The sequence below is a fragment of the Bufo bufo genome, chromosome 1, assembly GCF_905171765.1.
Source record: "Bufo bufo chromosome 1, aBufBuf1.1, whole genome shotgun sequence".
In the NCBI taxonomy this organism is placed as follows: Eukaryota; Metazoa; Chordata; class Amphibia; order Anura; family Bufonidae; genus Bufo; species Bufo bufo.
The window spans coordinates 661990144-662016406 of record NC_053389.1 but is presented as its reverse complement, the minus strand read 5'-3'; the positions used below and the strand labels follow the sequence as shown (position 1 = coordinate 662016406).

Below are 26263 nucleotides of genomic sequence, written 5' to 3'. Positions count from 1 at the left end.
GGCTTCTAGCTAGTCTGTTTTATTACATTTCAAATAGTAAAAGTGCAGTTCGATTTTATATTATCTTCCATGAAACTATTTCATTCTTTTGACATTATTATTTTATTCTTTCTTTTTTACATAAATGAGTGGGCAGTCAGTATACTATTCCTGTCTACTCATATGACCTGTTGTATCTTTCATATACAAAAAAAGGGGGGTTAGTCAGCACCTCCCAGTGCGCAGGTGGGAGGTGGTGACTAACCCCCTTCTGTTGTATCTTTCATATACAGACATGAGAAGAAGTCTATGCTTTAGAAACTTTAATGCCGATAATCAAACTTGTGACGGAGAGTTGCTTTACAACATGACGAAAAAGATGTGTTGCTGTTCTTATAATATTGGACGTGCATGGAACAGACCCTGTGAGGAATGTCCATTGCCAAGTACTGGTGAGTGCATCATAAGAACATAACCATCTTGGTATTTAATTTGTTGTTGATATCATTGCATTAATTCAACTATGGTTGAACACTAGTTGAACAGGATATAAAGTTGAGATACTTTATGGAGGGATGTAGCCCTGTTCTGGTAATGAATGGGGCCCCCAGATTCACAAACCCCAACCAGGCTTGTCTTTTGGAATGTCTCAGTTGTCTCCTTGACTTGGTACTAGATACAGTAACCTACTATGGAATTCCATGCCATTCTTCAAGGAAGTGGAAAAAAACCAAAATAACATCATAGTGTTTTTTATAGCAGATTTTGTGTAAATGATACACTACAACATTTAATCTCATTATAGTCACAATGGTAAAAAGCACTGAAGGATACTAGTATAACATTTTATGCTCAACTTGCATCTAATAGAAAAGCATAAACTTCATTCTCCACAGGATGCAACCTGCTCCCCAATTGCTTTGGCTGATGTTGCAGCTTATAAAGATTTAGGCTAGGGCTACAGTAGATGGCAACTTTGGCCTGTGACACACGTTGCACACCCAAAGATCTCAGCAACACGAATAAACATTGGAGTTAGTGAAAGGGAAAGGGGTTGTGTTACGACCTGCAAGTTTTCATGATCATGACCTGACAGTGGAAAGAACTCCAGCAGGGCTGGATTTCTTGCAACTGTCAGTTCATGGGCCAAAGTTGATTTGTAGCCCCAGTCTTAGGTGTTTTATGCTCTCTCATTTAACTCATTTACCATTCAGCTCATTTTAGACTGCAACAATGTTTTCTGCAAAGGCAAAATCCTAAAAGGTTTTTATTATATTCAGAAAGTATAAAGTAACTTAAAGTGCGTATCTATAAACAATGAGGAACACCAAGATACTCCTGCTCAACTTGAGTTTCACCAATTCTGGCTCTTCTGGGGCTCTACCCTTCTCTCTCATTCATCACCTCAGGGGTGGATTGACTTTACAGGGAAATTTCCCGGTGGGCTCATGCCCAACGGGCCGCCTAAGCCCTCCTTTCAGCTGGCCAGTGTAAGTTTTTGGGCATGTATTTTGTGCTAATAAGGGCAGTATTTTGTGAGGGACTGTGAAGTTTGGCTCTGTTGGGGTGGTATAAATGCCACAATATGGCCCGCCTACTTGTGCTGGATCTACTTTACATCAATTTGGATCCAACTACAAAATGGGGCCACTTTTAGTATTTTTTCCAGGGCCACTTTATGTTCCCAATCTGCCCCTGCATCACCTTATTATGCCCCTCCTTGCATGTGTATAATCATTACCCAATTAGTTTACAAAAATCGTAGTTAATAAAATCATCTCCTGAACTCAAGAATTTCAATAGAACCATAACCTTTAACTTTTTCAAAAGCTCACATATACAGTATGTGAACGCTGAGTCCCTATGAAGTTAGCAATCGCAATCTCAGTATCTATTACCTGGTTGCCATAATTACAGCCAGCATGGAATCTTTTCCCTGACTCTAAGAATATTTATTTTTGCCCACCACTGCATTAGTACAGAAGGTTAATGGGCACCGGTGACACAAGTAATATTACTTCTCACCAAGGTGATACCACTGCTTACTAATCTAAGGAGAATGTAATCTACAAATATCCAAGTCATTCATGGAAGACCATTATACCTTTATTTTTATCCACTTTATCTTGTTTTTCTATGCAGATGACTTTGAAGCACTCTGTGGAAGCGCTCGTCCAGGCTTTGTCATTGATATCTACACAGGACAACCAATTGGTAGGCTTAATACTAATTTACTGCCTTATCAGGAACACGTACCCACATCAACAAAAGTATGACTTCTTGTCTCCTTCAGATATCGATGAATGCAGAGAGATTCCTGGAGTTTGTGAGAACGGCATTTGTATAAACATGATCGGGAGCTTCCGTTGTGAATGTCCCATGGGATTTTTCTACAATGACAAACTGCTGATCTGTGAAGGTAATATAGCTAATAGGACCCACTGCCAAGTCCTTGTCATTTGTGTGCTTCTTAAAAGCACTGCCGCAATCACAAGTCATAACCAGTATAAATATTTCTTCCTTCTTCTTTTGGGGGGTCGCTCTGGTCAGAATGTGTTATTAAACAATGTGTCATTTCAGGGCCTTCCATTGAAAAAGGAATTTGGAAAATGTATAGGAAAAAAGATTGGCTTACTTTCAGAAGAGTTTAAAAAATTTGAGAAATTGTTGGCAAAGGGCTCAGAGTCTGTTAAAAAATTAAAGGAGTAATACCTCACTTATTGCCCCACCATTCTCATTGCGTACGTGCCAAGTTCTTGGTGGTCCTTACCTTCTGGTTCCATCTCAACACACAGGAAGTGCCATGAAATTCTAGCTCAGCCAATGACTAGAGTTCTGCCTCAGCCTGAGACTGGCTGAGTGGGATTTCCTCCATTTTGAGATGTGACCAGGCAGTAGAATCCAGCAGGAACTAAGTAAGCATTATAATGGGAGTGATGGGGGATCTGGGAGGTGAGTATAGCTTATTTTACTTTTTATTTTTTACAATGATCTCTTTGCCAACACTTTTTCCCTCCTGGACAGACCCTTTAACTGATGGTTTATTTCATGATTCAGTATCCAGCAAAAATTCCAACTCTTTCAGCAATGACTTCAGTTCTACCCATGTCCTTGTCACATCACATACAGCTATTATACAACACGATAGGAACTTATAGATTGCAGCCTAAGTAAGCACAGTGTTTCTCCAAACCTATCTGTACCACATCAACAATACTTTAGCTGTGAACATCTGAAACTGAAAACTCAAGGATCCAACGATGTAAATAAAACGGTGGCATATTTGCCAACCTGTAAACATGGCAGGGGCTTACAGGGGGTAATAGTGCCATTCATAAAGTTTCCGTAGAGACAGAGAAGCAGTCACGGAGGAAAGAAAGGGGAAAATTCTCTAACTAAGAAAGCAAACAGGACTCCAAAGAAGGATAAACAGGATACTTAGCCGACTTGCTGCTGCAGGCTTTTTTTTTGATGCTGTAGAATATAGTACATATTACATTTTCCTGTTGAACACAGCCTATGGCTCAGTTCTGCAATACTGCAACCGAATCAATGGCTATGTGTTTCATTCATAATATCGTAGTATAGGGAATTTTTACAGGTTACGTGTTAGTTAATTGCTTTTTAGAAACAAGTTATATGCCTGATAAAACCATTGAAATGGTTATTTCTACTTTAAGAAACAGCAACTATAAAGTGTCTGATTTTGTTTGCTTTGCCAGATATTGATGAATGCCAGAATGGACCAGTATGTCAAAGAAATGCAGACTGTATTAACACTCCAGGGAGCTACCGCTGTGACTGCAAACCTGGCTACAAATTCACTTCTACTGGACAATGTGTTGGTAAGATATAATGTAATACCTCTTTTAAGTGCATTCAACCACATTTTACCTTTAATTTGAAATTAAATTAACCTAATTTTAATATAGTGTGTGTAGATACAATGAAACCTTTCCACTGAACAACCTATTTGAGAAGACCATCCCCTTTTCCACCATATATTATACAGTTCCACCATATATTATACATAATGGCCATCTTCACTGGGAAGTCTATCCCCCTACACCCATTTTTACAATGAAGTGGTCATCTCAAAGAGATTTCACTTTATGTCATATTGGTTACTTATATAGAACTTTAAATGTGTCATGCCACGAAAATTACTATCCCCATTCTGGATCGGACCACAGCAATGCAATATATATTACATGCCCTATGAATAGGTGATAAAAAATTCTTGCGAGACAGTCCCTTTAAATTATGGTAGTAGGACAAAGTAAAAGTTATAAATTTGCTAAAAGTGTATTATCCTGGTGTGATCTACTAGGAAATTGGTGCAGTACAACTGTAAGATCTACATTTCTGGTCAGAAAACTGCCTTAGGCTAGTTGCACACTAGCGTTAGAGATATAGCAGGCTGTTTCAGCTTTGCCAGGGGTTTGTAAGGCTCCATCCGACTTCATTCACTATAATGGGGACTGGCGGAGATCCGACCGCATTCCGGAAAATATGCAGAGAAGCGGCTGGAAGAAAATTTTGCTGGAATGTGGCCAGATCTCTGCCAGTCAATATTATAGTAAATGGGGCCGGACAGAGCCTTACATACCTCCACTGAAGTGCGCAGAGATCCGGCAGGCTATTCCGGCAGCCTTACACGACAACTAGCCTTACACGACAACTAGCCTTACACGGTGGTATGAGGAAAGCATAAATAGTACCATAAAATAGCATAGTTGCCAACTGTCCCAAATTTGATGGACTGTCCCTGATTTTCAGAGACAGTCCTGGAAAAATTTGGACTGTCATGGGTCGAAAATGGACATGGCTGCCACAAACCCCACCCATAAGTGGGCATTCCCCGGGCCGGGATTAGATGTCCCGATTTTACCAACTAAAGTGGGATGCTGATCACTATGTGAAACTCTTTTTGGCTGCTTTTTAGATAGTATGGTTCTTATTAAGTAGTATGGCCTGAAAAATTGAAAAATCTGAGAAGTGTTGTCATCAGTTCTTGATTTATTATTATTTTGGGTCATCTGTTCTTTTACACCAACCACACAAGCACAGAATTAAACCCAAAACATGAAGCTCTTTGGCGCCAGTCTACTTTTACCTAGCCAGAAGACCATTTCTCTTCACCTTAACACTGTCGAAATATTGAGAGCTTTTCCCAGTTCTGTGACTTTATGACTCAAGAATAGCTGGATTCAAGTACTCTAAATGTATAAAAACTATTCTTTGAAGCCACAGCAGAAGATTTTATATAAACTATTGAAAAGAATGAGGCATGATGGAGATACTAGATTACACTTTCTTTCCCAAGTTTGTCAAGAACATCTATAGTTTTTTCCAGGTTTCTCTCCTGCAGTCCATTGCTCTTGCAGTTTCTTCATTCCTATCCTGATATACAGTTGCTAGAAAAAGTATGTGAACCCTTTGGAATGATATGGATTTATGCACAAATTGATCATAAAATGTGATCTGATCTTCATCTAAGTCACAACAATAGACAATCACAGTCTGCTTAAACTAATAACACACAAAGAATTAAATGTTACCATGTTTTTATTGAACACACCATGTAAACATTTACAGTGCAGGTGGAAAAAGTACGTGAACACTTGGATTTAATAACTGGTTGAACCTCCTTTGGCAGCAATAACTTCAACCAAACATTTCCTGTAGTTGCAGATCAGACATGCACATCGGTCAGTAGTAATTCTTGACCATTCCTCTTTACAGAACTGTTTCAGTTCAGCAATATTCTTGGGATGTCTGGTGTGAATCGCTTTCTTGAGGTCATACCACAGCATCTCAATCGGGTTGAGGTCAGGACTCTGACTGGGCCACTCCAGATGGCGTATTTTCTTCTGTTTAAGCCATTCTGTTGTTGATTTACTTCTATACTTTGGGTCGTTGTCCTGTTGCAACACTCATCTTCTGTTGAGCTTCAGCTGGTGGACAGATGGCCTTAAGTTCTCCTGCAAAATGTCTTGATAAACTTGGGAATTAATTTTTCCTTCGATGATAGCAATCCGTCCAGGCCCTGACGCACCACCATACTTCACAGTTGGGATGAGGTTTTGATGTTGGTGTGCTGTGCCTCTTTTTCTGCACACATAGTGTTGTCTGTTTCTTCCAAACAACTCAACTTTGATATAGAATATTTTGCCAGTACTGCTGTGGAACATCCAGGTGCTCTTGTGCAAACTGTAAACGTGCAGCAATGGTTTTTTTTGGACAGCAGTGGCTTTCTCTGTGGTATCCTCCCATGAAATCCATTCTTGTTTAGTGTTTTGCGTATCGTAGATTTGCTAACAGGGATGTTAGCATATGCCAGAGACTTTTGTATGTCTTTAGCTGACACTCTAGGATTCTTCTTCACCTCATTGAGCAGTCTGCACTGTGCTCTTGCAGTCATCTTTACAGGACGACCACTCCTAGGGAGAGTAGCAGCAGTGCTGAACTGTCTCCATTTATAGACAATTTGTCTTACTGTGGACTGATGAACAGCAAGGCTTTTGGAGATACTTTTATAACCCTTTCCAGCTTTATGCAAGTCAACAATTCTTAATCGTAGGTCTTCTGAGAGCTCTTTTGTGCGAGGCATCATTCACATCAGGCAATGCTTCTTGTGAAAAGCAAACCCAGAACTGGTGTGTGTTTTTTATAGGGCAGGGCAGCTGTAACCAACACCTCTAATCTCATCTCATTGATTGGACTCCAGTTGGCTGACACCTCACTCCAATTAGCTCTTGGAGATGTCATTAGTCTAGGGGTTCACATACTTTTTCCACCTGCACTGTGAATATTTACATTGTGTGTTCAATAAAAACATGGTAACATTTAATTGTTTGTGTGTTATTAGTTTAAGCAGACTGTGATTGTCTATTGTTGTGACTTAGTGCTCTTTCACACCTGCGTTCTTTTCTTCCGGCATAGAGTTCCGTCGTCGGGGCTCTATGCCGGAAGAATCCTGATCAGTTTTATCCTAATGCATTCTGAATGGAGAGAAATCCGTTCAGGATGCATCAGGATGTCTTCAGTTCCGGAACGGAACGTTTTTTGGCCGGAGAAAATACCGCAGCATGCTGCGCTTTTTGCTCCGGCCAAAAATCCTGAAGACTTGCCTCAAGGCCGGATCCGGAATTAATGCCCATTGAAAGGCATTGATCCTGATCCGGCCTTAAGCTAAACGTCGTTTTGGCGCATTGCCGGACCCAACATTTAGCTTTTTCTGAATGGTTACCATGGCTGCCGGGACGCTAAAGTCCTGGCAGCCATGGTAAAGTGTAGCGGGGAGCGGGGGAGCAGTATACATACCGTCCGTGCGGCTCCCGGGGCGCTCCAGAGTGACGTCAGGACGCCCCAAGCGCATTGATCACGTGATCGCATGGATCACGTCATCCATGCGCATGGGGCGCTCTGACGTCATTCTGGAGCGCCCCGGGAGCCGCACGAGTATGAGTATACCGCTCCACCGCTCCCCGCTCCTACTATGGCAACCAGGACTTTAATAGCGTCCTGGGTGCCATAGTAACACTGAACGCAATTTGAAGACGGCTCCATCTTCAAATGCTTTTAGTACACTTGCGTTTTTCCGTATCCGGCGTGTAATTCCGGCAAGTGGAGTACACGCCGGATCCAGACAACACAAGTGTGAAAGAGGCCTTAGATGAAGATCAGATCACATTTTATTACCAATTTGTGCAGAAATCCATATCATTCCAAAGGGTTCACATACTTTTTCTTGCAACTGTATACTTGCATGGAAGTCCTCTGGAATGGTTGTATAGAGATGTTTATAAATTCCCTCCCATCTACCATTGTAACTCACTCAGTGGAACAGGAAAACTGTTAGAAAATCAGATATAAAGAACAATATTGGTGATCACATTGGCAAGTCGTACACCTTCCTGCCATTCTCCACATGTTCATTTGATAAGTGCTCAGGGAACCAACCTGGCTAGCAATTGCAGGCAGTGGTGTTTTTGCAGGAAACACCTGATATAAAGAACATCCTAATGATGTGGGTACAAACAAGGGTGAATTTTAGTTTATAAAAAAAAATTGTGAGCTCTGACTTGAATGGAGTTTAGGGTATAGGTCAATGACTATCAGGCTTTTATGGCCCTTCGTTATATAAACCACTAAAATAGTGCATCACTGAGAAATTAAGTGCTGTTTAAGGGTCTCGTCAGTAGTAACTAGAAATGTATAAAGCTGCAGAAATTGGCCTGGAGTCAGCAGAACATACCAAACCAGATTATGGCTACTTTCACATGCATTTTTTCTGTCCAGTTTTGAGATCCGGCGTGGGATCTCAAAACCACAGCAAAAACCATCTGTTTTAATAATACAACTGGCTGCATCCAGTCAGGACAGATCTGGTTGTATTATATCGAAAATGAACATATCGTATCCGACACTAAAACCACTGTAAATCAATGGGCACCGGGTGCGTTTTTTTCGTGTCCAAAAAAACTGAATCCAGCACCATTGACTTACATGGTTTTTGGCAGAGGTTTTATGTCTGGTATGGGAACGCAACAAACCAGAACGGAATGCGTTCTGATGCACTCTGTTCCGGTTTGTTCAGTTTTGTCCGCATTGAAAATGAATCTCAAAACTGGAAAGGAAAATGCAGATGTGAAAGTAGCCTATGATGTTCACATCCAGTCATGCTGAAGGAACTGTAGTTTTACCAAAAATGAAGCAAGGTCATGTAAAGAACATGGAAGGTAAAATAAACCTCATGCCTTTCTGTCCTTGGTGGCAAAACCTGGCGCCATAATGAGGCACTTGGTTTCATCTTTGCTATGGGGTCATTTTCATTAATGGAGGCCACAGCAATAAATTATAGAATGGATGAAGGGTCTCCAAGCCCTTTAAACAAATTCCACATTACAGAGGTGCTATTGAGCCTTGACACTTGAATGATATCAGTGTTTGTTGTCACACCAAGTTTCAGTTCATCATAATAGTCAGAGATGTATGGAAACGTTGCATCAACAGACATGTTAGTGGCATGGTAGACTGAAAACAAATGGAGAACATGTCAAACTAAGTCCAAGGATGAACTCTGTTTGATCCAAGTCATTGTACAGGTAGTGTTTTTTCTTTTTAAAAATACCATGTATTTATTGTGTTTTTACAAAACACATTTTTGGCTGTTGTTTTACTTGTGTACTTTTCATAGGGTATTTCGTAATTCCCCGTTGAAAACAAAAACACAGTATTTTTCTTAAAAAGATATCTGAGAAACCACATTTAGGCCGTTTAAACATTTTTTTTTTTTACTTGTGAAATATGTGAAGAAAGAAAGCAGGTATTGTGCGAGCATTCCTATGTTATCAGAATGTGGTGTATGAGCTGTAAGTATTGCTGTGTCATGTTTAATCAATATGAAGTCACTGAGATATAACACAATGAGCTACGCGTTTCTGCAATTCTGGCCTCATTACTGAAGGGAAATTACCCTGTAAACGGATTGATTGTGGAAATGAAATTTGTTTAAAGGATGGAAGCATTGCATCCATTGACAACTGAAACCAGTATGCTTCATGTCTGGTCATGGAACTGCTGCTGTCCTCTGCTTTGCACATGTTCATCATACTTCCATGTTTATTTGTTCCTTTTTATCTTTTTAAAGATCGTAATGAGTGTCAGGAAAATCCGAACCTTTGCAGCCACGGAGAATGTCATGACAGGACTGGAGGATATTACTGTGTTTGTCATAATGGATTTAAAACCAGTGAAGATGAGACCATGTGTCTGGGTGGGTTGTTCACTTCATTCGATGAATGTCTACTCATCTGTATCAAAAATGGATCTATAGATCTATTTGCATGTAAGCATGTAAAGGGTATGTTCACCTCAGCATCGGAGGCTCTGTTCAGTGCCATCATTCCAGATTCTGTCAGAAGAGTAGACAAAAAAACTGGTGTCCTGAAAGGAAAACAGAACGGACCCCATGATAGTCAGTGGGGGTTGTTCTGCTCCATTTGGGTCAGTTATGTGTTGAATCTGGTACTACCGTTATATTGTTTGTTTTATTCAAATTGAATAGAAAAACAGAAATAGCTAGTGCTGATATGAACATGTTATTTGACATACTGTACATGTTGCATTACTAAAAGAACCACAGGAAAAGATATAGTTTATTACAGGGGTTGTCCGAGATTTTAATATTGATGACCTACCCTCAGGATAGGTCATCAACATGAGATTGGTGGGAGTCCGACACCCGGCACCCCCGCCGATCAGCTGTACGAGGAAACGGTGTGCACGTGCCGTCTCTCTTCTCTCTTCCTGCTCACCACTGCTGTATGTCAATGGCAAAGCAGCAGAGAACAGGAAGAGAGACGGGAGACAGTATGTGCACATTGCGCACGCCGTCTCCTCATGCAACTGAACGGCAGGGGTGTCGGACACCTACTGATCTGATATTGATGACCTATCCTGAGGATAAGTCATCCGTATTAAAAGCCCGGACAACCCCTTTGAACCCAATGAAATGTATGAAAGATGTATCAGCATCGTATCCTTGCACAGTGAGTGCTACATTTATCTCCAAAGTTGAAAGAATATGGCTAATAACTATGGCTAACACAGGCTAAAGACAATGTTGTGTTGGACATGACATTGTTTTCCGCCATTTCTCCACCATATTATTAGTACCACTCTAAAGCAGATGTCCCTTCCCATCGCGCCCAGTGGAATGTAGTTACTAACCCTTTCTACTAATGGGACATAATAAGATCGTGTGCATTGATAGAATTATTACTAAGAAGAGTTCAGCCCACATAATGGTTACCTATGTTTTTTAGTCAGTCATTAGTGATTGCTACAATCAAATTCAGCCATAATATTTCTGTAGATACTTGACTGTAAAATTGAACAGTTTATTTGTAGGAAGCCCTTTGTAACATGTTTCGTCTTGTTGCAGATATTAATGAGTGTGAAAGAGATCCCTGCGGTAATGGAACGTGTAGGAACACCGTCGGCTCTTACAACTGCCGCTGTTTCGATGGGTTCATTCTGTCCCACAATAACGACTGTATAGGTAAGAAGGTCTCATCCAAAGGGTTAAACGGATTACAGGGAACGAGGACGATTTCTCTGTTCCTCATAGGAAAAGCTCCCCTCTTCTGTCCAGTCTAGCCAGTGTTTTGTTTCCGCCTACACAGAATTCAGTAAAGTATTTTCTCTTTGAAGTCGATCCAGATATTAATTAAAAGGAAATGAGCCGTTATATTGTTTTTGGATGAGATAACACCCACGATACAAAACATTGTGACAAATAGCGTTTTCAATTCCAATAGTTCATAAGTGAAGGTTGATTTCTCCTTTCTGTGGCCTCACATTTGCAGAAGGTTCAGCACTATACATATATCTTCTGATTTTCCCTTGTGTTTGTATTCTATTTTACAGATATTGATGAATGTTCCACTCTGAATGGTCAGCTATGTAGAAACGGACAGTGTATTAACGTCATTGGGTCCTTTAAGTGTGTATGTAATGCAGGATATGAGATGGCGGTTGATGGCAGAACATGTCTCGGTAAATATCGGTGATTCTTCAAACAGGACAGTAACAGATCATAAACCATATCGGTATAACTCATGTATAGAGTCATTGCTTGTAAGCTAAATTATCTGTGCAGCTATGATTTTCAAGACCATTTCTTTTTTCAGCTGTATTTATTAAAGGGTTATCTGACAATCCAAATCATAGCAATAAGCTGATCAGCTGATCTCACTGTGAAACATGGCCAGCTTCATCTTCATCTCTGTCACAGAAAACAGAAGCATTACACATGGCCTACTGAAACTAGTTCATCCAAATATACTAATACGCATATTAAAAGTATATTAAAAATTTTGGAAAATTTGAGTTAATGGTTTAAAACATTAAGGTATCCATATGAAATATAGTAAGGTTGGCTGTACCTGCCAATTTTGGCTGAGCCAACCAGTCATCTGATGGGTATGGGGGTGTCTAGACTCTCCTCTAACAGATGATGACAGGGGAAAGATGGATCAGGCCTATTGAATTTTACATGCCCAATCCTTTTATTCTTAGCTGGTAGCAGCTTACTCCTCATTCCGAAAACATGCAGGCTCGGAACAATGGTCAACCAAAGTGTATTGCCACCTTAAAGGGGTTGTCTCATCTCACTAGGATATGCCCACATTATCTCATAGGCGCGGATCCCTATATACTAAACGGAGCCCCGAAAGTGGTGGAAGGTGCACTGTGCATACGCAGCTGCCCTCCATTAATTTCTATGGGGCCTCCGAAAATAGTCGAGCGCTGGCTCGGCTATTTCCATCGTGCCCATAAAAATGAATGGGAGCGGTGGCCGGTCATGTGCAGTGCGCTCCCATTCACTTCTATAGGGGGAGCGCTTGGTGGTGGCCGGACCGAAGTCCTCCAGCCAATACTTTGCGGGGCTCTGTTTAGGAGTGGGCCCCACTGCGATATGCCCCCATCATCTGAGATGAGACAACCCCTTTAGGCTAGGAACTATGGGGGAGATTTGGCATACAGTCAACCATTTTCTGAGTTATTTTGGAAAATGAAAGGTGAAATCCAATTGGTTGCCATGAGCAGCTAAGCCAGTTTTCCTGTACACCAGTTTTGATAACTTTTCCCCTAAGTATTTCCTTCACAATAGTAGTACCCTCAGCTTAATAACGTCATTTTAAGAGCTGTTGCTTCTCAGCTGTTTGTCACTTTCTTTCTTGTTTCCTAGAGGATTAAATGTTGACTATATACCATTGCACTTGTAGATATCAATGAATGCGCTCTTGATCCTGGGAAATGTGCTCCTGGAACTTGTCAAAACTTGGACGGCTCGTACCGCTGCATTTGTCCTCCAGGATATCTTTTGAAAAATGACACATGCGAAGGTAATAAAATTTATGTTCGTATTTAGATGTTTGACTGTGAACTTTTCAGACAGCTTGACCTTCTACAATAACTGTATCTTGCAGACATTGATGAGTGCGCTGAAGAGCCAGAAACCTGTGCCTTGGGGACATGCAACAACGTTCTAGGCAGCTTTATCTGTCTTTGTCCAGAGGGCTTTGTGCTAACCTCTACTGGAAAGAGATGCCAAGGTAACATTTTCAGAAGTTGCAATGAAATATTGTAAATTGATAAGTAATGAAATAAAAATAATAATAATTCACCTCATCATCCAAACATCACACTATAAACATATCTAGTGATGACCTCAATGGATGACCTCAAAAGCAATGTGGTTATGTTAAAGCAGTTAAATGTAGATACATTTATCAACCATATTCTCAGTCCAAAGTTATTAACACTGTCAGTGTAATCTTCAGACGTGTATAGTATTTATTTCTTCCTACTTAACAGATGTCAGAGTTGGAGTCTGCTTCACTAAGTTTGAAGATGGAAAATGTACCTCGCCCAAGGCTAGAAATCACACAAAGACAGAATGCTGCTGTTCTTTTAAACAGGCTGGATGGGGATATCCATGTGAAATCTGCCCAGTGGAAGGAGATGGTATGATCAAAGTATATACCTCAGTGCCAGATATTAAATGAACCCCTTAACTCATGCTTTTTACAAAGTCACAGCTCCTTTAACTGAATGAATATTACAGAATGACAGGATTCTTATTTGTAACATAACACGATGAACCAACATAGACTCACAGAAAAACAGATCCTTTACAGAAAAAAAAAAGGGTTCCAGCCATCTAAAGGTGGTAAGACATTTGCTTCAAAGCCGATGTAGATGTACATAATATGATGTCCAAGTGGACACATTCCAGAGGAAGATATGATGGACTCTCCAGCGGACATTGCTGAGTTATAGCAGGAGGAACGCATTTTATATTTAGTCAACTTCCATTTGAACTTTTTGTGGCTATCAACCTCTGGAGCTTTCTACCATAGATTGTCTAGCTCAGGGATGGCCAACCTACGGCTCTCCAGCTGTTGTAAAACTACAACTCCCACCATGCCCTGCTTTGCTGTAGGTAGTCTGGGCATGCTGGGAGTTGTAGTTTTGCAACAACTGGAAGGCCACAGGTTGGCCATCCCTGGTCTAGCTGACAGCTCCTTGGTTCAGAGAATTTGGATGCTTTAGTGGATATGGTAATAATATTATATGCTTTCTTTTGAAGCGGGTTTCGGAGAGATCTGCCCATATGGATTTGGGAATGAAGTTGGACCAAATGGGGAACGAATTGGTAAGGTGTCATTTATATTGATCATACAATTTTGAGGGGCTTTGCACTCAGGGATTTACATAGTTGCTTTCCCCATTTCTTCTTATAGATATGGACGAATGCGTTGATCCGGACAAATGCAAGAATGGACTGTGTATTAACACAGACGGCTCCTACCGCTGTGAATGTTCCTTTGGCTATGTCCTCACAGGGGAAGAATGTATCGGTAAGTTCATTTACAATTTATTATAACTAAACACAAGAAACTTTAGGTACGTGTTAATAGGATGTCAGACTTAGATTACAAAGTATCCACCTGTTTTGATTGCCTGACGAGAACCAGGCCAGAAAACAGAGCGTCACCTGAAAAGAATGCTAGACAAGATTCTCCATGTGGAAGAAGCTGAGATTACTGTGGGCAGAATTTGGCAATGATCTTTGATATTAATTCATTCTTTAATAGAAAGCACAGCTTTGAAGTCTTGCCTACGTTTTTTTTTCTAAACATGATTTTTTTTATCAAAAAAATCTTAATTAGGTGCACATCGCATGATTATTGCTTAGTGGTTGATAGGCAAAGATTAATATTTTTTTACTGTTTTCTAGATATTGACGAGTGCTCTGTTGGAAACCCTTGTGGAAATGGAACCTGCAAGAATGTGATTGGTGGGTTTGAGTGCACATGTGAAGACGGTTTTGAGCCTGGTCCAATGATGGCATGTGAAGGTAACTTCCAAATTCTATATGACGTTATCAGACTATTTTAATATAATACAGATAGTCCACTGATAGGAGGAACAAAGCAGAAATATATGGGTAGCTTACTATAGACATAGGGGATGATTTATCATGAGGGACATTTTTAACGCTTTAATGACCCATGATGAATATATCTGTCATGGGTGGGCAGGTCATGTACGGAGCACCTGCTGACAATGACCAGGATAGGAGATAAAGCAGAGCCTGCCCGTTTAACCCTTCAGAAGCCGCAGTCAATAGAAACCACAGCATCTGAGTGGTTAGACAGCTCCCAGCACTTTCATAGCCAGCTGCCTGAAAGGACATGCCCGAGTCAGTTTTGTAGGCATCTGCGTTTCTGTAATGTGCTCCAAATTTATCAAACTTTGCACAATGCTTAATACATTTGGAGCATTTTTAAAGGGGTTACTTGAGTTTTTTTTTTTTATTATTAAATTGGCAGGAGCCATGTATAGTAATAAAAAACGTCCCTTCCTGCTCCAATCTAGTCACCTTCCTGGAGCTGCAGCCAGTGATGCATTGTTTGACTGCAGTGGTGACATTCTATATACTGCTGCCGCCAATCACAGGGCTCCATGGTGTGTGGCACATGACGATTTAGCCCAGCGGTATATGGGATGTTACTGCAGAAGCCACAGCGATATGTCACTAGCTGCAGTCTGGGGATAGGACTGAGTGGTGGCACTGGATTGGAAAGGCCTCGGGCGGTGAGTATAAGTAGTTTTACTGTTTCATTAGGCTCCAGGCAGTTTCAGCAAATAAAAAATATTGTTAACAAACCCTGTTACTCCACTTTCTACTCATCCCTTGACTGTAGTAAGATTTTTGAGACTTTTCTAAAAGTCACAGCTGATAGATCTGGCTAAAAGGGGTATTCCGGCTATCTCTGGAACTCCTATAGAAATGAATGAAACATCTGTGCGCATACCCAACTGGCCACTGAATATGGGGTCCCCGTTCAAGTGATTGGTGGAGGTCCCAATGATAGGGCCCACTCTGATCTAATAATTATCCCCTATTTTGTGGATGGGGACAACTTCACAAAACCAGAATACTCCTTTAAATCAGCTAGTTACACTCACTACTTTCCCACTCAGATTTCTGGAGTGCAGTGCCTGATAATTTCCCTCCATAGTCTCTGTTCACTTCTGGATTCAGCGGTTCCCTTCTTCCACTGCACCATAAAAGTGGAAGAATGAAACTGATGGAGTGCTGGACCAGTTACATGATTGACACCAATGCTGCCCACCGGATCCCACTAACTTTTAGCGGGACCGTCAGGTGTCCGTTACGGTGTCATCACAGCTGTGCTGTTTTATTCTATTATTAATAATGGAATCTGTTACCGAGACTCTGGAGCTTTCACTCTTTAACACTGAATATATATGGTCAGCAAGTGTGACATCTACAGGGGAGATTTATCAAATTTGGTGAAAAGGAAAACTGGCTTAGCAGCCTATCAGATACCACCTTTTATGTTTCAGAGCTCCTTTGTAAAATTAACCACTTCACATCTGGGCCATTTACCCCCTTCCTGACATAGCCCAATTTTGCAAATCTGACATGTCACTTTATGTGGTAATAACTTTGGAACGCTTTTACTTATCCAAGCCATTCTGAGATTGTTTTCTCGTGACAGATTGTACTTCATGACAGTGGTAAATTTGAGTCAATATATTTCACCTTTATTTATAAAATAATCCAAAATGTACTAAACATTTCGAAAAATTCGCAATTTTCAAAATTTCTATTTCTTTGCTTTTAAGACAGAAAGTGATACCTCATAAAATATTTATTACTTAACATTCCCCATATGTCTACTTTATGTTGGCATAATTTTGTAAATGTCATTTTATTTTTTTAGGACGTTAGAAGGCTTAGAATTTTAGAAGCAATTCTTACAATTTTTAAGAAAATTTCCAAAACCTACTTTTTAAGGACCAGTTCAGGTTTGAAGTCACTTTGTGGAGCTTACATAGTGGATACCCCCCATAAATGACCCCATTGTAGAAACTACACCCCTCAAGTTACTCAAAACTGCTTTTACAAACTTTGTTAACCCTTTAGGTGTTCCACAAGAATTAAAGGAAAATGGAGATGAAATTTCAAAATTTCACTTTTTTGGCAGATTTTCCATTTTAATCCATTTTTTCTTTAACACATCGAGGGTTAACAGCCAAACAAAACTCAATATTTATTACCCTGATTCTCTGGTTTACCGAAACACCCCACATGTGGTTGTGAACTGATGTAAGGGCATACGGCAGGGCGCAGAAGAAAAGGAGCGCCATATGGTTTTTGGAAGGCAGATTTACCTGAACTGGGTTTTAGATGCCATGTCCCATTTGAAGCCCCCTTGATGCACCCTTACAGTCGAAACTCCCAAAAAGTAACCCCATTTTGGAAACTAGGGGATAAGGTGCCAGTTTTATTGGTACTATTTTGTGGTACATATGATTTTTAATTGCTTTATATTAAGTTTTTTGTGAGGCAAGGTAACCAAAAAATGGATGTTTTGGCACAGTTTTTTTTTTTTACAACATTCATCTGACAGGGTAGATCAAGTGCTATTTTTATAGAGCAGGTTGTTATGGACGCAATGATATCAAATATGTCTACTTTCTTTGTTTGTTTGTTTCCGTTTTACATAATAAAGCATTTTTTGAAAATAAATTTAGTTTATTTTTCTGACGATCGTCTTGTGCAGTGGCTCGTTTTTTGCAGAGTTGATGTTTTTATTGGTACCATTTTTGGGTACATATGATTTTTTTGATCATTCATGATTACACTTTATGGGGCAAGGTGACCAAAAAAATTTTTTATTTAAATTTTTTTTTTTATAACTTAATTGGGGAATTTTTTTTTTTACATGTGAAACCTTTTTTTTTATTTTTTAAACACTTTATTTTTTATTTATTTTTTTACACTTTGCCACCCCCATAAGGTCATACAAGACCTCGGGGACATTTAATTTAACTTTTTTTTTTTTTCACTATTGATTTTTCCTGTAACTGGGGATGACATAGTAGCTCCAGTTACAGGGGAAATACACCCCCCCCCCCCCCCCAGAGAGGCTGTACAGCAGCATACAGTGCTGTACAGCCTCAGTGCAGGGCCTATCGAGGTCTGTGGAAGGCCCGACAGCTCCTGCACTCTCCCGGCCCCAGCGGTCACATGACCACCGGGCCAGGACAGGAAGCGCATAGCGATCTAGAAGGCAGGGACACCTGGGAACTGTCCCTGCCTTCTCTCTGGGTTGCCCTGTTGTCACTGACAGAGGGCCCCCCGCTCAGCAGCTGCACGATTAGCGTGCAGCTGCCATCTCTGAATGGACGTTCCAGAACGTCCATTCAGAGATAAACGACCGCCAATAGGACGTTTATATCCTATGGGCGGATGTGAAGTGGTTAAAGGATCAATCCGGTTGCTCGGGGGGAGTAAATTTTTATTTGCATGAGTTTTGATAAATCTCCCACTGAATTTCTATTACCGTAATCTATATTTATTCTATGAATACTTACTGTAAAATACTTGGTGTACTAATGTGGTAATGTGCCTGGCTGTGCGAGTATTAATGTATCGAAGTGCCAATGAAACTGCCAGCATATTCAGAATTAAACACGGGTTGATTAGGCACTCAAAGCACTAAACGGAGACACCATGAGAGTAATAAGATCTGTCAGCAGCTTGTTGACGACTTCCAGAGTTTCATTTTTTACACTGCACGGAATAAAATTGCATTCTAGAGGTACATCTGGAAAATTACAGATTCTATAGTTTTTTTTTTCCTTTTCCGTGCTAACACACTGTTCTGTTAACAGATGTTAATGAATGTGCTCAGAATCCCCTGCTATGTGCTTTCCGCTGTGTGAACACCTACGGTTCATATGAATGCAAGTGTCCGGCCGGCTACGTGCTCAGAGAAGACAAAAGGATGTGCAGGGGTAAGTGTCTCCTAGGATGAACAGAGTTTTAGCAGGTGACAAAGCGAGATATACTCCTTATGTATGCATAGTTTTACTCTACTTTGTATTCACAGTCCCTACTTTACTCTATTTTGTACTCACAGTCCCCAAAAAATTGTGTAAAGCCAATCGCCCGTCCATGAAAATGTATGCTAAATCCAAAATAATGAGGCCCACAATGTTGTCTGTGCGCTTAGAACAGAAATCTGCCATTACAGGAGAAGAGGCAGTTTTGCTAATATTCCTTTCTCTTTTCTAGATCAAGATGAGTGTGAAGAAGGTCTTCATGATTGTGAAGAAAAACAGATGACCTGCAAGAATCTGATAGGGACATTTATGTGTATATGTGGACCAGGATATCAGCGCAGACCCAATGGTGAAGGATGCATGGGTAAGGGAGGTTGACACTAGATGGGCCAAGTACCTGTTCAGAGTCAGTAAGCCAATGTTATAAAACGTTTCTGTAAGATAGAGACCAGGTTTTGGCATAAAAGAATTATGTCTGAGTAGGTCTGCAGAGTAGTCCATGTACATAATAATAATTATTAAGAGCTGTAGAGCTGATTGAACCGCAGACCTGTTTATAGTTTAGTGTGATTTTTTCTGTGTAGAGATTAGCTTTCTGATGTCTTGGCCCAGAATAATAAAAATGTTCTTGTTTCATAAGATTTGAACGAGTGCAGTAAACCTGGATTATGTGAAAATGGAAAATGTCTGAACACCGTGGGCAGCTACAAGTGTGAGTGTGTGGATGGATTCAATGCCAGTATTACTGAGACAGAATGCATTGGTGAGTATAAAAACCCTTGTGATGAGCAGGGAAATGCATTTATATTTTTAAGTTTCATGCACAATTGTAGTCCAGTAAATATCAAGCATACTTAAAACCTACAGTATACTTAGACCAGTCTCAAACTAGTGAGTTCAGTGCGGCAAACATGCTGTGTGGGGGAGCGTGATTTCCCGTCCTGAACTCTGTTCCTCTGAGAGGACCTCACGGCATTCTAATGATTTATAATGCTGTGTGTTCCTGCCAGATCTCGGATCCACTGAATTGTACTGACATAATGCCAATGTAATTCAGTAGATTTGAGGTCTGGCAGGGACACACAGCATTGTAAATCATTGAAATGCCGTGAGGTCCTGTCAGAGGAGCAGAGTTCAGGACGGGAAATCACACTTCCCCTCAAAGTGTGTTTCCCACAGTAAACTGGCTTGTCTAAGACTGGCCTTAAAGGGCTTATCCACCTTTCTGACTTCTGTAGGAGTAGTGCTGCAGTGATTTGCTCAGTCCACTAAAAAGTAGATGAAGCTGTCTGCTTCTGACACTGGAGCTATTGCTAAACAGCTCATCAGCAAAGGTGTAGGGTCTCGGACCCCCGCCAGTCAGCTAGTGATGGCCTATCCTTAAAGGGGTTGTATCATCTCAGACACTGGGGGCATATCACTAGGATATGCCCCCAATGACTGGTAGGTGCGGGTCCCAACTCTGGGACCTGCATCTGTCTTTAGAACAGAGCCCACAAAGTGAAGGAGGGTGCACCGCACATGTGTGACCGCCCTCCATTCATTTCTATGGGACTGCCAAAAATAGCAGAGCGCTGGCTCTGCTATTTCCGTCAGTGTCATTGAAGTGAATTGAAGCAGCTGCCGCGCTTGCGCTGGGCGCTGTACATTCATTTTACTGGGACTGACGAAAATAGCTGAGCGCACTGCTTCCAAAGTGGTTTACAAGGAAATTATAAGGGTTTATAGACGGGGGTCCACCACTTAGGACCATCATTTAGTATCCAGAGTAGAGAGCAGTTACAAATAGCATGTCTCGTCCTGGAGGACTCACTATGTGTATTTCACAAGCATCCTATGGATCTCAGTGGGAACTGTGTAAAGCTTCATTTTCTCTGCTGTGTGGATTACAGCCGATTGTTGTGGGATACATCCACTGTGAAACTTACCTTTGGGGGTATCTTCTAAAAAGTTAGTTTTAAAAGCAGATAACTCCGAAAATATTTAACGCCATTCATGGAAGGTTATAAAAAAGAAAATTGATGGTACTGCATGTGTGTAGCGCTCCCTGATTTTCCTCCACTACTATTTCCCATATTTTGTTTTGCATTAGATAACAGGCTTGGATATTGCTTCACTGAAGTTCTACATACCATGTGTCAACTTGGTTCTTCCACCCAGAACTCCGTCACCAAGTCCGAATGTTGTTGTAACTCAGGCAGAGGATGGGGTATTACATGTGAGATCTGCCCCTTCCCCGGTACAGTACAGTTTAAAAAGCTTTGTCCTTATGGCCGAGGGTTCACAACAGGAGGAGAAGGTATGTACCTTGTATCATTATATTATTATATTGTAAAGGACAATTCCATTTAATTGATAGATTTTAAATAGTGGATCTTAAAAGGAGAGAAAGCATAAAGCACAGATATAACTTCTCTTTTTTTTTTTTTATTCAATCTTGGTTTCCAAAACTGCATGCAGACACCTGACCGTGTTTCCGTACCCTTACAGATCTTGCACTTGGGGTCAGGAGCTTCAAGTCACACTTCTGCATATTCCACAGCACTTCACAATAACGGCTCATGCACACGACTGTATGTATTCTGCGGTCCACAAAAAATACGGATGACGTCCGCGTGCATTCCGTATTTTGCGGAACGTAACCGCTGGCCCTTAATAGAACAGTCCTATCCTTGTACGTAATAATAGGACATGTTCTATTTTTTCGCGGAACGGACATACAGAAACAGAATGCACATGGAGTAACCTCCATTTTTTTTTTTTGCGGAACCGTTGAAATGAGTGGTTCCACATACAGTCCGCAGAAGGAACGGACACAGAAAGAAAATACGTTTGTGTGCATAAGCCCTAAGTGAAAGGAATCGGCATACAAAATGTCAAATAATGATAAGAGGACCCTGTCTGCAAGAGCTTACAATCAAAGGAGAATAAGGCAAGTGGCACAAAGGGGGTCATTTGTGCCATAGCAACCAATCAGATTCCTCTTTTCATTTTCCAAAGGAGCTGTCCAAAATGAAAGGTGAAATCTGATTGGTTGCTATTAGAGATGAGCGAATTTCTCAAAAATTTGATTCAGTCGGTTTGCCGAATTTTCCGAAAAGATTAGATCCGATTTTATTCGTGGCGAATCGCGTAAAAAAACAGCTATTTCCTGGCTGCAGAGAGCCTGTAAAATGGTGTAGAACACTGTGCCTTGCAGTAACATGCATAGGGAGTCTGCTGTGGTAGTGAAACAATATTGTGAGTCAGTATGATACGCACATTACAGATGTCGCTCTTAGAATCACTGCACACTTCACTTATTTGGGCAGTTACGGTGTCAAAACTGACCAAATAACTCAAGTGTGAACTCAGCCTTACAGGTCGATGTTAGCGTCAAGAAGAAGCGCACTTCTTTTACACCGTCATCAGCTGATTCGACATAGATGTCTACCGAACCTGGTCTATTAAACGCTTATACAAGTAGAGCTCCCCTGACAAAGTGGAGAGGGTGTCAGCAGGGTGACGTCACTGATTATTTTGCCCATCCTCTGATCTGTCAGAACAATAACCCCCAAAATCGGACCCTGTATGTTGAGCATCCGCCTTCACTCGGTCAGCATTTGGTCAGTAATCCATCAGTATTGCTAAAGCCCCAAAAAACAGGAGTGGATCCAAAACAGAGATAACACGTGAATGGAATATTTGCATGTCTTCTGTCTTCAAATCATAAGCCAATTCTGATGAGACCATACAGGCCTTACAGCTGCTACATAGACAGGATCCATTGTGCGTCTAATTTCCCCTTCCTTCTGACAGATCAGAAGAAGGGTTTAATAAATGATGATGTCAACCAGGCCAAAAGGCAAAATAGTGGCCCAGTCATGAAGTGGGGAGGGTTGGAACAGCATGAAAAGTCCACAGAGTGGCCCAATGCCAGAGTGGTGAAGTGGCAGCTGCATGAGGAGACCACAGAGTGGCCCAGAGACATAGTGTTGAGGTGGCAGCAGCATGAGGAGACCACAGAGTGGTGAAGTGGCAGCTGCATGAGGAGACTACACAGTGGCCCAGTGACATAGTGGTGATGTGGCAGCAGCATGAGGAGACCACAGAGTGATGATGGGGCAGCAGCATGAGGAGACCACAGAGTGGCCCAGAGATATAGTGTTGAGGGGGCAGCAGCAGGAGGAAACCACAGAGTGGTGAAGTGGCAGCTGCATGAAGAGACCACAGAGTGGCTCAGAGACATAGTGTTGAGGTGGAAGCAGCATGAGGAGACCACAGAGTGGTGAAGTGGCAGCAGCATGAGGAGACCACAGAGTGGCCCAGTGACATAGTGGTGATGTGGCAGCAGCATGAGGAGACCACAGAGTGGTGATGTGGCAGCAGCATGAGGAGACCACAGAGTGGCCCAGAGACATAGTGTTGAGGTGGCAGCAGCATGAGGAGACCACAGAGTGGTGAAGTGGCAGCAGCATGAGGAGACCACAGAGTGAAGTGGCAGCAGCATGAGGAGATCACAGAGTGGCACAGTGACATAGTAGAGATGTGGCAGCAGCATGAGGAGACCACAGAGCGGTGATGTGGCAGCAGCATGAGGAGACCACAGAGTGGCCCAGTGACATAGTGGTGATGTGGCAGCAGCATGAGGAGACCACAGAGTGGTGATAGGGCAGCAGCATGAGGAGACCACAGAGTGGCCCAGAGACATAGTGTTGAGGTGGCAGCAGCAAGAGGAAACCACAGAGTGGTGAAGTGGAAGCTGCATGAGGAGACCACAGAGTGGCCCAGTGACAGAGTGGGTAGGTGGGGGGCAATACCAGTACCAGCTAAAGATGGTGGCTGACAGTAGGATAACCTGGCAGCAGGTGTGGCAGCATCAGAATAGTAGCTAAAGCAGGTAGCCAGAAGAAACAGGTCTCTTTTGTTAAAGTGTTGGTGTGGCACCATGGATGATCTAGTCTGATGCATCAGGCATTGGTGTTTGAAAATCCTAGCTGATCCACGCCTGATTCATTTTAACAAAGGTCAGTTTCTCTACATTTTGGGTGGAATGGCGGGTTCTCCATGGGGTAACTATGGCCCCCACCGCACTAAACACCCGCTCTGATGCCACACTGCTGGCCAGGCAGCAAAGCTTGTCCAGGGCAAACTCGGCCAATTGCGGGCATAAATCGAGTTTAGCTGCCCAGTAGTCCAGGGTATCTTCGATGTGGAGTGGCAGGGTGCACTCCAAGTATTCCACAACCTGCTGGTTCAGGTTCTGCTCTATGTCTAGCTGCTGCTGGTGAGTAGTTTCTTCAGTAGGCGGGTGAAGAAAACTGCTCATCAGCGACTCAAGACTTAAGTTGCTGCTGATGGAGCTGGTACTGCTCCTGCCCCCCCACTCCCCCCAGCAGCCATGGCAGTGGAAAGTGAGTGCAGAGGGCTCCCCCAGTCAGACCTGCATGAGGATGGGCGATGGCGCACATAGGCAGTGGCCAACTGACTACATAGGATGTCTCGATAGTAGTTCAGTTTGTCCTTCCTCTCAGCGGGTGTGAAAAAGGTGCCCATTTTGGACCGGTAGAGAGGGTTTAACATGGTGGAGAGCCAGTAGTCATCCCTTTGGCGAATGGTGACAATTCGTCTGTCACTACACAAGCAAGTGAGCATGCATCGGGCCATTTGCGCAAGTGACTCGGAGGGACTCCCTGCCTCCATCTCTACTGCATACTGCCACGGTGTGTCTGTGTCTTCTGCCTCGTCTTCCTCATCACCCTGTAGCTCCTCTGGCTGCACCTGCTCCTCCTATCCTGTCACCTGTGTAGAAAAACCACCCATTTGTCTACACATTGCTTGTGCTCGAATGTCCTCCTCCTCCAGTTCAGCCCCCACATGGATCATGAGTCGCCACGTCTCCTGTCCCCTGGCCAGCCATATTTAGCAGCATCTGTTCTAGGACATCCCGTAGTCTTGGCGGCTGACAAATAAAGTGGTCTTCTCAAAGGGCCCGAGCAAACGGCAGGTGTCATTTTCTGCAAATCCAATTTTTCCTGAAATTTGGATCAAATTCCGCTTCGATTCGCTCATCTCTAGTTGCTGTACCAGTTCTACTTCACACCAACTTGATAAATGACCCCAAAAGTTCTCATTGTGTGCAGCATATACAGATAGGGAATGTTAATGTGTATGAACCACTCACCCAGTCAGTATTTCTGCCAACATGGGTATAAAGTGCATAGAGTTGCAACAAGGATAGCAGAGTTGAATTAACAGTGACCAGGTTAAAGAGGATTGGTCACCATAAGAATAATAGAATCTGAAAGCAGCATATTACAGAGCAGGAGAAGCTTAGCAGATTGATATGTAGTTTTATGGTAAAAGATTTAGTAAAACCTGTAATTTCTACATTTATATCTCAGCTTTTTCTACCTCCTGTGAACAGTTATCAGTACAGGGAGGAGGTGTTATCAGTGACTGACCGCTATCTCTCTATGCACACTGTGGGGATTCGCTCTGGTAGTTGGGATAAGCGGGTGCAGTACAGAGGCAAAGTGCAAGTTCGTAATTCAAATGTCCGTGTTTATTCACACATAAGGTCAAACAAAAAACACTCTTTGCAGGGTTGGTGTTTGTTCACACCGAATAGAAAGTTCATGCATAACAAAAAAAGTCTCCTTGTCGGCTTTAGGTGGCCTGCTCTCCCAACACACGGGTCTCAGCTTTTCAGCCCAGCACAGGGCTCAGATTATAACACACAGGGCGTTCTCTGCTGCTGAGCCCAGCTGCCTTTTTAAAGATAGCCAGGTGCTGTCAAAACCCGGCCTAGAACATGGGGAGCAGTCACCGAACCAGCACTTTGACTACTCCCAATAAGAGCCGTCCCGTTTAAGCTATTTACGGCCATACTAAATAGCAAAAGTGTCAATCAGCATTAGCTGCCGCTGACATATGAAAATACCAGCTCTTACTTCACCATGGCCAGGAACCTCGGTAACACATACCTACCATCAATGACGACCCCCTGCACCTTGTACCTTCCTACAACACTTATACACACAGTGCTATCAATCACTGATAACACCTCCTCCATGTACCAGTAGCTGTTCACAGGAGGTGGAAAAAGCAGAGATATAAATGTATAAATTACAGGTTTTACTCTTTTACCATAAAACTATGTATCAATCTGCTCAGCTTCCACATCTTTATAACCTGATGCAATCATATTGCATTGCGTGGTGACAGGTCCTCTTTAAGTTGCATATGGTCCATAATCTGTGGTTGCAGCTGTTATTAAATCTGTGAAGAAGAAATTCCTTTAAATGGCAGAATTCAACCTGTGGCTAATGGATACTTGTCTGGT

At 42.0% G+C, this 26263-nt stretch overlaps 1 protein-coding gene across 1 annotated transcript in view; it reads left to right on the top strand.

Annotated features, from left to right (window-relative positions):
• The window catches only part of FBN1 (fibrillin 1), a 261436-nt gene that overhangs the window by 215770 nt on the left and 19403 nt on the right, over window positions 1-26263 (top strand). Inside the window, exons 42-58 of the mRNA XM_040414001.1 lie at window positions 273-431; window positions 2122-2193; window positions 2273-2398; window positions 3702-3824; window positions 9635-9760; window positions 10931-11047; window positions 11416-11544; window positions 12777-12896; window positions 12981-13106; window positions 13369-13518; window positions 14144-14209; window positions 14298-14414; window positions 14795-14914; window positions 18769-18891; window positions 19172-19303; window positions 19580-19702; window positions 21032-21238. Coding sequence (XP_040269935.1) covers window positions 273-431; window positions 2122-2193; window positions 2273-2398; window positions 3702-3824; window positions 9635-9760; window positions 10931-11047; window positions 11416-11544; window positions 12777-12896; window positions 12981-13106; window positions 13369-13518; window positions 14144-14209; window positions 14298-14414; window positions 14795-14914; window positions 18769-18891; window positions 19172-19303; window positions 19580-19702; window positions 21032-21238 — 2136 coding nt within the window. The remainder of the gene's footprint in view (window positions 1-272; window positions 432-2121; window positions 2194-2272; window positions 2399-3701; window positions 3825-9634; window positions 9761-10930; window positions 11048-11415; window positions 11545-12776; window positions 12897-12980; window positions 13107-13368; window positions 13519-14143; window positions 14210-14297; window positions 14415-14794; window positions 14915-18768; window positions 18892-19171; window positions 19304-19579; window positions 19703-21031; window positions 21239-26263) is intronic.